General features: G+C 39.3%; 2 protein-coding genes across 2 annotated transcripts; both read left to right on the top strand.

Annotated features, from left to right (window-relative positions):
• The first annotated feature begins 569 nt into the window (after positions 1-569).
• Positions 570-6,320, top strand: syt15 (synaptotagmin XV). The gene is made up of 8 exons (XM_031747063.2): positions 570-710; positions 795-987; positions 1,776-1,930; positions 2,235-2,527; positions 3,603-3,770; positions 3,976-4,084; positions 4,247-4,429; positions 5,041-6,320. Exons 1-8 carry the CDS (start codon positions 704-706, stop codon positions 5,178-5,180), a joined length of 1,248 nt encoding a protein of 415 aa, XP_031602923.1. The 5' UTR covers positions 570-703; the 3' UTR covers positions 5,181-6,320.
• An 89-nt stretch (positions 6,321-6,409) lies between these two features.
• nat9 (N-acetyltransferase 9 (GCN5-related, putative)) lies at positions 6,410-9,451 on the top strand. Its single transcript, XM_031747089.2, has 6 exons — positions 6,410-6,576; positions 7,492-7,601; positions 7,690-7,830; positions 7,963-8,022; positions 8,218-8,312; positions 8,404-9,451. Exons 1-6 carry the CDS (start codon positions 6,500-6,502, stop codon positions 8,551-8,553), a joined length of 633 nt encoding a protein of 210 aa, XP_031602949.1. The 5' UTR covers positions 6,410-6,499; the 3' UTR covers positions 8,554-9,451.
• The last annotated feature ends 2,085 nt before the right edge of the window (positions 9,452-11,536 follow it).

Genomic DNA, 11,536 nt, shown 5'->3' on the forward strand with positions numbered 1-11,536 from the left:
CGCTCCATGCTCTAATTTTTCAGTGTAATTTTATGGATCTAAAATTTATTGTAAGTTTCCAGTACTGGTGTATATTATAAATGATTAGGAAACGTTTCTCACATCAAAAACTAGCTTTAACACTTCATTTCAGCTGAATTATTTCACAGCTGTTTTATAAAATTGTGTTAATGTCAACTAGTTAACACAGAAAACCTGACAAATGCATTGTATCCATGCATTCATTGTCATTTCTGACAATGAACAAGAACAAAAATAAATCCTTAAAACCAGACAGCACCATCAAACCCAACAAAAAATGCCTCTCTGCAAGGAAAAAATGAGACAAAACCATTTATTAAATGTTTCATCTTTTAATTTATGCAAAGCAAACAATTAACAAATAAATTCCGCTCTAAAGCTCAAGTTAGTTTCTGGGTGTTTGGTGAATTAATTTAACTTAGAATTAATTTGAGGCTCCACTGGAGCCCAACGGTAAATTTTTGCCCGGTGGGTCCTCAGGAGATTAATCCGGCCATGCATATAACAGCATGGGAACCAGCCAGATGTGTCGCACCCTCACAGCTCCGCAGAGTCACAAACGGTAACCTCTCACATTAACAATGAATGCTAAGCAGTAGCTTCATTCCTGGTGAGTCTGTCTGAGTCAAAGCTGACAAGGAAAGACAAGAAAAGTTATTCACGTGTTGGAGCTGACCTCTTCATGGCTGGTGAGCAGGAATCTAGATTAAACCTACTGCCTGTGAAACACCTGTATTACACCCTGTCGTTCCTCCTCTTTGTGTTTTGTTCAGATCACATGTTACAGCTTGCTGTTGGTCTGTCTGTGGGTGTCCTGTTGCTGTTGCTGCTGCTGATTCTGATAGCGTGCTACCTAAGGAGGAGGAAAAAAGAGCAGAGGCAGTACGAAGAGCTGCTCTCTGCAGTGCCTTCAGTCCCGGCATGCTCCGCTCCAGTGATCCTGGTGTCTCAGGGCTCCTGGGCCACGTTAGTGAGCATTTTACATAAAATATCTACATACATTAACTTGATGCATTAATTTATTGATTCAAAAAGTATTACATATTAATAAGACTCAGAGGCTTTCCGCTTTATCACACAGTACTCATCAGTGAGTGCAGGTGGTTCACAGTATTACACTATGGCTCATATTGGTTTGTCCTTGTGAATCTGTGTGGTCCTGGAGATACCTCCTGTAGCAGGAACCACTAAGGCAGATTTGAGTTCCTCAGCAGGTGTTTGCCAGCACACTAACACTAAAACTCAGTGACAAAACTATAACAATTTGGGTTGTGATTGGGCCCATGAGTACTGAGAAAAGGATGCCAGGAGCATGGGAAGCAATGGAACTACACATACTTTATTCAATTTAATTTTATTATTATATTTCTTATGAAGGGAAACACAAGATTGAGTTTTAAATAGATTTAAATAGATTTTATAGACTAAGGATTGAAAATGTATTTCAGGACATAAAGCCAGCGTATCTTCTATTGGCTAGTAAATGTTTAGGTCTTTATTTGTTAGATCTTGTTGTTTAACAGCCCATATTCCCCTTTAAAGCATAAAAATGATAATAAAAAAGATAAACTTTTTTTTCCAAGATTTTTTGTGTGAGAACATTTTGACATAAGGCACATCGTCTATTATTTTCAGTTTGTGAAGAATTTAGTCTGAATTTTACTGACATCTCTGACCACTGACAGCTATTTGCTAAAGGCAGTTGCAGCACCACTCAACACTCATTTAATATTATTTGTCTCTATGTGTGGAAGGCCCCGTGAGATCGCATTCACTCTGCCTCCTCGCTTCATCACACAAAACCATGGAGATCAGAAAAATAACGAGCAGGACAAGAAAGAGGAGGAGGATATGAAGATGGAGCCCCAGCGGGACGTACTGGCTCATCGTGGGTCGCTCTCAGTGAGGAGTAGGTCATTGCTTCTTTTTATATGACAGCATATCAAGACAGTTAGAGCCACTTTGTGGGTGCTGGTTGTATGCTTGTGGAAAAATAAGAGGATAATAGGAGCATTCACCTACGATCACCTGAAGAAGATATTATTGTTGTTAAGACATTTCAGTCTGGACAGATGTGGCGCTTTGGGGTGGACCAGCTCACCTACACTCTTTCAAACCAACAGGGCCGCTCCTGGGTCTAACAATCACACCAAAGTATCACATAGCTATGATTAAATTTAAGAAGAAATGTGATATTTTGCTGTTTCCTTCAGGCTGGTACCCAGTGGGGACGGTTTTGGCTGGTCTCTACTCTGTACCTCCTCTAAACGAGGTGGTGGCCCCCCCTCCCGGCATGGCCTCCCGCCTCTGCTTCTCCGTGGAGTATCGACACAGCAGCGAACAGCTCATGGTCTTCTTGCTCCGCCTCAGCAACCTCCCTCCACGTTTCCATGGCAACGTCACGATGGTGGAGCTCAGACTTCTCCCTGATGACAGGCGGCCCCGTCAAGCCAAGGCCCGGGGCACGGGTCCAGACCCCGAGTTCACCGACTGCTTCATTTTCCAGGTGAGGGCAGAAAAGTTTCCAGAAGTTCACATCTAGAAGTTAGAACTTTAGAGAAAAGAGAAGACCCAGAAGACCCAAAAGAGAAGACAAAAATGATTTGCGTAACTTTTATTTAAAGCTGATATATTATATTATATTTATATTTTTATAATGTTTTGACAGGAGATCTAAAAGGGGACACTGAAACTAATGAACTTACAGAAAATTTTCACTTGCTAGCATCTTTAGCATTATAATCCTGAAAATTTCCTACTCTGGTTCCACCAGCAGTGGAACACTTTGCAAAAGTGAAATATTTTTCCTCTGGAGCCGGTAGAGCCCAAAAACAGAGCAGAAAATCTGTTGCTTTAACTAAATTGTTAGTGTCATGTTCAAGATAGACCTTTTCACATGTGAGTTAGTGCACTTCAACACATATTACAATGAAAGAGGAACATAAATTAAGTACCAGTAGGAGCAGTGTGGTCTATGTTTTTTACAGGTCAAAATCAGCCAGTCAAAAAGTTACTTTCTGAAAATAGGACAGCTGTGATCATACACTCAAGATTGTGTCTGTTAAAAAGGCAGCTGTGTAAAACAGACACTCATCCAAACAGCTGCAGCTGTGATAGTGGAGGTTGTCTACCAAGGACATAAGATTGATTCCTGACTCCTCTAGCCTTCATGGGTATCATTATCTTGCCCAGGTCCTGAGTAATACACCCACTGACAGATGGGAAGAAGAGATGGAGGGTCAGATGGGCACAGAGATTTTTCTAATTTTTAGTATAATGATGGTAAAATGTTTGAAGGATATCATTCTCTGAAAGTTTAAAGGGAGCGTTGGGAGCTAGGAGCAACAACTGAAAGCAGTCCTTGGAATTTCGCACTTGACTTCAGAATCATGGGTGAAGGTCCAGTTTCTGTATCGGCAACAGTATTGTTCCCATTCTGCAGTGATTAAATACTAATAACAACAATTTATCAGAGTTCATTTAGTACACAGAGAAAGACTGACTCTGAGATCATAGCTGAATATTGTGGATAAATGAAATCTGCTTTTTGATGTTGAGGAATGAGTGCTTTGGCTCCACAGGTGTCAGCATTGCGTGTGCTTCGCAGCACCCTGAGTGTGTGTGTGCTGAGTGTGGAGCAGGATGGTAAACGCCATGTGGTGGGCAGGGTGCTGTTTCCTCTGGAGGGGGAGTTCGGTCAGGCTGGCAGGGTGCTCTGGAGAGACCTTGAGACTGAGGAAGACCCACAGGTACACACCAAACAATCACTTACACACACAAACACACACACACACACACACACACACACACACACACACACACACACACACACACACACACACACACACACACACACACACACACACACACACACACACACACACACACACACACACACACAACGTACTGCACATGAGTGCAAAGCTAAAAGTTCATGATTGCTGTGCTTGTCAGTGTTCAGAGCTGGGGGATGTGCAGATATCTCTCAGCTACAGCACGCCCCTGCAGCGCCTTTCAGTGGTGGTTTTGAGAGCTCGAGGCATACAGCTGCTCACAGACGCAGGTACGAGGTGATTTATGGTTGTGGATGGAGCTTTGTGTTCTTTTTTTTAGCGTGGACTACACAAATCCACTGTTTATCTACAAAAGAAAGACAGTATGAGATAAATCTGGTTATGACCAAAGGAATGTCCGATAATACAGCAACCGTGCGTTTGTTTCCAAGGTGTGTGTGTCCAGGTGATCTTACAGAAGCACACTCAGGTGGTGAAGATGAAGCGCAGCTGTGTGGTGAAAGGTGAAAATGACCCCTACTTCAACTTCAAGACGACCTTTAAACTGCGACCTCAGCACCTGGACGAGGCCTGTGTGAGGTTTGAGCTGCAGCAGCCAAGCAGCGTCCGCTCAGGTGACTGTTGGACGGGCTGAACTTCAGATCTAAACTTTGCTTGGAGATTAATGGAAATGATCAATGTGTCAGTGTTTCATAAGACAGGCATTAAAAGCTTTTCATCAAACACGCATCTTTGTCATTTTAAAATTTTAGCTTCTGACATTCGTTTGTCACACTTTGGAGCAATAACAATAAGACCTCACCTACTTGACATTTAAAGAATGTCGAGTGTTTTAGGGCTTCTTTTAAAGAAGTAAAATGTTAGAAAAGCTCCAAGTGTACCGAAAAAAGCATGTTTCTTGTTTATAGTTATATTATATATATTTATTGAGTTTTTTGAGTTATTTATTAGTAGAGGTATAATCACATTTAATAAAATGTTATCAGTCTGGAGAGTCCAAGGTTTGGCATTACTGTTAATTTTTCTTTAATGCTTTATGGATTTTTACGAACTGTCTATTGGAAACAAAGGTTCTTAGTCAAAGTTTATGTGTAACAGAAAAAGCCTTCTCTTTTCCCTTTTTAAAAATGTTTCCTTTTTGGAATTTATTATTATAAAAAAATAAGTAAAAACAGCATCTTCAGAAGATGACATTTCTCACTGGTTCTGTTTCTTTTCCTCTCAGAGCCTCCGATCCCTCTGGGAGTGCTGGTGTTGGGTCCCTTCATGTACTCCAGGGGTCCTCAGCTGCAGCACTGGATAGACATGGTCAACACGGCACAGGAGCCGGTCACACTGTGGCACGGACTGCGCAGACCCACTTAACGCTAAAAGCATCCTCATATGAGTAAAAACGAAATAAAATAAGTATGAATCAATCATCTATCATTTGTTAAGACAAATTTCTACAGGAAACTCTGGAATACATCAAAGGAGAAAAGCTGAGAAAAGCTCATTGTTTCGTTTTTTGACCTGCAGCTTTGCTCTTTTCGTTCACTGCTCTCAAAGTGTTGTTTTCAGCTGCCGCTGTGCAACATTTAGCAAATGTATTTTCAGGTGTTACCTTCTGTAGCTGATATTGAACAAATCAGAACTCAAAGAGAAAACTGGACATAAATTCATCAGATCAGCACTAAGCCGAACAGTTTTTGCTGCCCACAAATGGTAAAAAATAAATAAATAAATAAATGAATAAATATTTAGGCTCCTACAAGTTTCAGTAACATTTTTTGTGCAATTCTCTCAAGATTCATGTATTACTTTAAAACAAAGGAATATGAATTCTAATGTGAGAAACTGTTATGTAATATAACAATTAGATGATAGGGTTTAATAAAAATGCTGTAATAAGACTCAGATTTTAATATAGATCATCTTAAAGTCTGTGTAGGAAAGTCTTATTTAGCTTGTAAGGATTTCAAATGTAGAGATATTTTAAGTCTAAACCTCCAACATGTGACATAAGAGCAGTCAAACACAAAATATAGACTTTGATATAAACATTCTCATGTTCCTGCTTATCACTCGTCTTTTAACCTCTATAATTTATCTTCAGATCCTTCTGAGTGAACTCCAGAGTGTGCCATTGTCAATCTTTATATCTTACTAGGGAAATTCCACATACATAAATGTAAATTTCAAAACTCATCCCCATAATTTAATTTGTTTTTAATTGAAACTGAATATTACTTAAACTCTCTTAAATGAACTTCACATAAAAAAGGTTTATCATTAATTGAAATTCATCCAGAAATTTTCAACAAATGAGCTGTCACAGATACAATTTTCAAGCACAAAGCTATTATTAAGTCTGCCACATCCCTTTTTTTTCTTCTTTATTTATTTACCCTTCCTATTTTCATTTTCGTTGTATTTTTCGTTACTATTATTTGCCCTGTATGTCTACTGTACAAACTGAACTGGAATGACTGACTGTTCACTTTACAATTTCAAATAAAGTTCTGAAAAAACAAAACAAAACCTCCCTCCCTTTCGTGCTTCCTAATTCTGTCCGGCAGGTGGCGCCTCCTGTCTGTGTGACTCCTGTGCGCAGCTGCAGGAAGAGACTGAATGCGGAAGCGGTGTCTGAGCAGTAACGTGGATCTCTTTTAAAGTCATTACAGCTTCATCAGCGGTTTGATGCCATGAAGATAAATGAGAACACGTTACTGGAGGGACACGGAGTCGTGCTGGTTCCTTACAACGTAAACCACGTGCCCAGGTAACGTGAACAGCTGTTAGTGGAAGCGATCCCCAGCTTCACAGTCCAGCTATTCACTGTCCTCTCCCCCTTTTATTCCTCTTCTTGTCACCACTTCTCGTTACAATGTGTGTCTCTTTATGTGACAGTCTTTTAGTGCTAAGTATAAAACATTTGTTCACAATAGCATTTACACCTGCACAAGGAAAGGTTAGTTTAATCCATTCAGGTCATATTTACTGCTTAATGACACATTATTTGTCTTTAGTAAAGAGTATGTTTTAAGGCAGAGGTATCAAATGTGTGGTCTTCCAAAGGCTTTGTGAAAAAAAAGAGCCGTAATCTTAGTTTTTTCTCTGCTTTTGCACTATTAACTATTGTGTTGCAACTCGTTAAGATGTATTGCATCGTGTTTCTAAACTGTTCATCCCTCAGAGTGAGGGTGTCATATAACACAGAAATAAAATGACTGAGCCACACAGTCATGCAGATGTTTTTCTCTGAGTTCTCATTCTGGTCATCGTCTGTTTTTCCATTGGATGTTTCTTTACATGTGAGTGTGGCTGTAAAAGTTAGTTAAATAGTTTGTCATGCAGCAGTTTCATTGACATAGCCAGCTGGAGAACTCCTGAACAGGTTGAGCCAGAAGCAAGATGCATATCTGCCACTGTTGTCTTCTATTATAGTCTTTTTCACAGCAAAATCACAAATACCTCTCATATCATATCTGTATTAAAACATATAGTTAATAATTAATTCTGGCAATAACAGATTTTTCTCAACCCCTTATTTATTTTTGTTATTATAGCAAATTATTAAATTTCTCAGTAATTTAGTTTGATCATAGTAACCAGCTGTATTTGTTATTTCACATTTCCTGACGCTTTCATCTGTGGGCATCTTTATTAGTGAGTTTAACTTGTGCCTTTCATCCAGGTATCATGAGTGGATGAAGTCTCCGGAGCTGCAGCAGCTGACCGCTTCAGAGCCGTTGACCCTGGATCAGGAATACGACATGCAGAAGAGCTGGAGGGAAGATGATGACAGTGAGGAGCCATCAGTAGACATGATAGGAAAGCAATGACAAGAAAAGCATTTTCATTGTGTTTGTGTGTTTTTATGTTACCTTTCCAGAGTGCACGTTCATAATCCTGGACAAGCAGCGGTGGGCAGACCCCAGTGTGGAGGAGGAGCAGTGCATGGTGGGAGATGTAAACATCTTCCTGACTGATCCAACAGACCCTTCGCTGGCTGAGCTGGAGATCATGATAGCAGGTTCTTAAAAACATCTATAAGAGAGTAACCAGTGCATTTTTACATGCTCGGTGCAGACTTTTTGTTCAGTTGTTTCATTGTTTTGATTCTGTGATAAAGAAGAAGTGTTTTTTATTGTTTGCTTTTTAACAGAGCCCAGTTACAGAGGCAAAGGCATCGGAAAGGAGGTGACACGTATGATGATGTGCTATGGTGAGGCAGCCAGAACAGTCTGTCAGAAGATTTTCTTTTAAAGATTTCTGTATGGAAATGAAAGATTTTTTCAGCCTTTTTTAAAGTAGAAGTACTGTACTGTACTGTAGACAGCACAGTACAGTACATTTTTTACATTACATTTGTAAAAAACGGTTATTTTATGGTGGTGATCGGCGTGTTTTCCTCCATCAGGAGTCACCAAACTCGGGGTCAGAAAGTTCCAAGCAAAGATCGGGCTGGAGAACCAGGTCAGCATCACCATGTTCAAGAAGCTCCACTTCCAAGAGGTAACCAGATCTCACTGTGTGGAATTGTGGATATGCTCTATAAAATAAACCTTTTGTTTGGGAATTTAATACAAAGTCTTGCTTGCTGCAGGTGTCACAGTGTCCAGTGTTCAAAGAGGTGACACTCGAGCTGACGGTAGATGAGTCCGTTCGGACGAAGCTGCTGGACGATGCAGCTCATATGAAGGAACGAGATTACAGACAGACCTGCAGCAGCAGACATGAACTGCTCTCACAGTGAGGTTCTGTACTGAGCTTCTCACTCACCTTCTAAAGACTTCAGCTTGTGAAGCAGGATGATGTGAGAGGATGACATGTGAATCTGAAAACTTGCAACAGAATCCTTTATTCAAGTCACAAGAAATGTTATTTTCTGTCACGTAGTGGCAAAAAATTCTGATTATAAGACAAACAGAGGCAGACAAGGACAAAGCCATACCTCATTATCCAATTTTAAATAAGGAAATCCAGATTCACACCAGAGTTGAATGGGTTCTTCCTCTTTGGATACGCTTCACCAGGTTTGTGGAATTCGTCTTGGTGGTTTTGGCGTGATCATGCTGGCCGTTGGACTTGGACCTGCAAATTATAACTTGAACACTGTTGAAAAACAAATGCATAGGTGTGAATATGACATCACACTTTCATCCTCACGTATCAAATCGTGTACTGTAGTCGAGACATTAATTTAACCGTTGTCGTCTCCGATACCAGGAGTAAAATGAAATGAAAGATGCTGTGGCTGATGTTTCTAGTGGAGCTAGTTAACTTTATATTGATTGTGTACCACCTTAGCAAACTAAAAATCACTTGCCAACGCAAAGATTTGTGCTTCTCTATCTATAAACCAAGTTAATATCTCTAGTGTCCTTTGTTTGGAGAAGATTTGCACTGTTTGGTTCAGTATCTTTATTGACCAGTTCTGACTTTTTGAAACTAAACTTCAAATTGGACCAAACTGATGGTTTTAGTCACCAGCTTTCAGGAACATTAGGCGCTAATTCTTTTTAATTATTCACTCTGTCCCCAAAATGAAATTGAGAGCTTTTTTCCACTTACTGATGCACAGCCATTAAAAACCACAGCCTAATGTGTTATTTACACATCTCTTGTACATTAAAGTCTCATATTCCTCTTAATGTCACATATTTTTCTTAATTTTGTTGCTGAAACTGGTTGGTGTCAAACATTAAATGCCAGCTGCGGGAGCTTTATTGCCATGTTTATTTTCACACTTCATATTCACTGTCCTCCTATTCAGTCAACAACAGACATTTATGAGGTCTTAAGATCAAGAAAAAAACAAATAAAATTTTCCTCTTTTTCTCGTCATCAACTTCAGTTAAGTCGTATCATTATTATGTGATATTAACACAAGTGTGCTATAAGCTAATGCTAGTCTACACCTTAAGAGAGTCCTGCAGTTAGGTCCATACGTTTTTGGACATATCATATTTGTGATTTTTGTCCCTGTACACAACCACAGTGGATTTCATATCAAAGAGCAGAGATATGATTGAAATGCACGCTTTCATCTGCAGCCACCTTCAGTTTCTGCTTCTTTGTGGGTCTTTCGGCCTTCAGTTTTGTCTCCAGTAACTGAAAAGCATGCTCCACTGGGTTAAGATCATGTGACTGACTGGGCTATTGAAGAATACAATCCAGATGTTGATTGTTATTGTTATTGTATCTTTATTTCAGACATATACAGAAAAAACGATATATACAAGTACACATACTTGCATTTACATGTACAAATACAAATATATATGTAAATACACACACGTATGTGTTGATAATGTTGTGCTTTGCACCTTCTTGTAAACTGTCAGGATTTCCTTTTTTTTTAAGGACATCTGTTGATTGCTGACCTTCCTCTGTGAGAGTGCTCTTTCACAGATATTGTGAAAGGGTTTTTTTCCATCAAGTTCAAGACTCGAAATCAACTCCAGATGAACTCCAGATTTATCTGCCTAATTTGTCATGAAGTAATGATGGAACAGCCCTCATGGAGCTGTAAAATAGATTACTTCTGAGCCCTTAAAATAGGAAAAAGATGTATAAAAATTCCAAAACAGCTGATACAATGTACTTTTTTTCAAAATTACCCTCCAAAAAAGTAATTGTCCAAAAACACATGGACCCAACTGAAAATCAGATTGAAGTGTGGCTGCTTGAATGATTGTTACATTTCTTTCAGTCTTGTTTTGTTAGACTGAGAGGTATTTGCTTTTTTTGAAGAATTGCTACATCAACTTCAGTTGTGACACCAAACCTTTAATTGAATTTCCTTCCATCCCTATTTTGAAAAATCAGATTTAGGAAACATGAACCGCCACTAAAGGCACTTCCCACTCATTTTCTTTTTTCTTTTTTTTAACTTATTTGTTGTGGTTTCCCAGACTTCACTCACGCAGAATGGACGTATTAGACGAAAAGCTAATGGATGGCAGCGGCAGCTAAAACGGAACGCCTTGTTGGTCATATTAGGTGGTTTATAGTCTCAGGTTTCAATTGTCAAAGGAGCGCATTCTGAGTAATGTTTGTGGTATTGTTTGCAATTTCAAGCCTGTGATTATGTTTTGGAGAATGGCTCTAACAGCACAGACTCCTCTGAGGTGTCTCAGTGCAGCTGCAAAAGAGGATCAAGATGTTTTTTTAAACACTAACAATGATCATCAATGTGTAACTTGAATATGAGCATTATAGTTCTTTTTTGACCTTCTAAGCAGCAGGGAATTTCACCACCAAGCCCATCCTGGTGCTTGCAAAGTTCACCTGTTTGTCACATTGATGTAATAAAGCCAGAAGCTCCAGAGAAGCTACATTCTGGCTCATTACACACTCATTCTCTATTACTTTCTCCATTACCTGAGTAGTTTAACCTTTTGCAACATTTTACAACAACATTAAACATTTCACCAAACTACAAAACCCAGGAAGCTATGCTCTAACCAGTCTTTGGTTTAAATCAGCTGTCAACTTCAAACTGATGCACGATTGAGGAACCTGCATCCAGTGTGGACGCAGCTTCAAGTTCACTCTGTTTAATTTGTGAATGCTAGCATGCTAAATTTTAATATTAAATGTGTATTAAACTATCCAACTTGTTGGGTTTATAACTCTAAAAAAATGTGTCAGTGTTTACATAAATGACCAGGATGCTGACCATTTATTCTATTCCATATTGCACCACCTTCAACACTATTTTGAATGCTATGCTA

Source organism: Oreochromis aureus, linkage group 8 (genome assembly GCF_013358895.1).
Source record: "Oreochromis aureus strain Israel breed Guangdong linkage group 8, ZZ_aureus, whole genome shotgun sequence".
NCBI classification, from domain to species: domain Eukaryota; kingdom Metazoa; phylum Chordata; class Actinopteri; order Cichliformes; family Cichlidae; genus Oreochromis; species Oreochromis aureus.

What these genes read in the sequence shown, in the direction of transcription:
- syt15 (XM_031747063.2), top strand. An exon ending in TCTCAGGGCTCCTGGGCCAC is followed by an intron (nt 988 to 1,775) that starts GTTAGTGAGCAT and finishes TATGTGTGGAAG; the next exon opens with GCCCCGTGAGATCGCATTCA. An exon ending in ACAGCTGCTCACAGACGCAG is followed by an intron (nt 4,085 to 4,246) that starts GTACGAGGTGAT and finishes TTTGTTTCCAAG; the next exon opens with GTGTGTGTGTCCAGGTGATC.
- nat9 (XM_031747089.2), top strand. Translation starts at nt 6,500, where the DNA reads ATGAAGATAAATGAGAACACGTTACTGGAGGGACACGGAGTCGTGCTG. An exon ending in CTGGAGGGAAGATGATGACA is followed by an intron (nt 7,602 to 7,689) that starts GTGAGGAGCCAT and finishes TTACCTTTCCAG; the next exon opens with AGTGCACGTTCATAATCCTG. An exon ending in AGAAGCTCCACTTCCAAGAG is followed by an intron (nt 8,313 to 8,403) that starts GTAACCAGATCT and finishes TGCTTGCTGCAG; the next exon opens with GTGTCACAGTGTCCAGTGTT.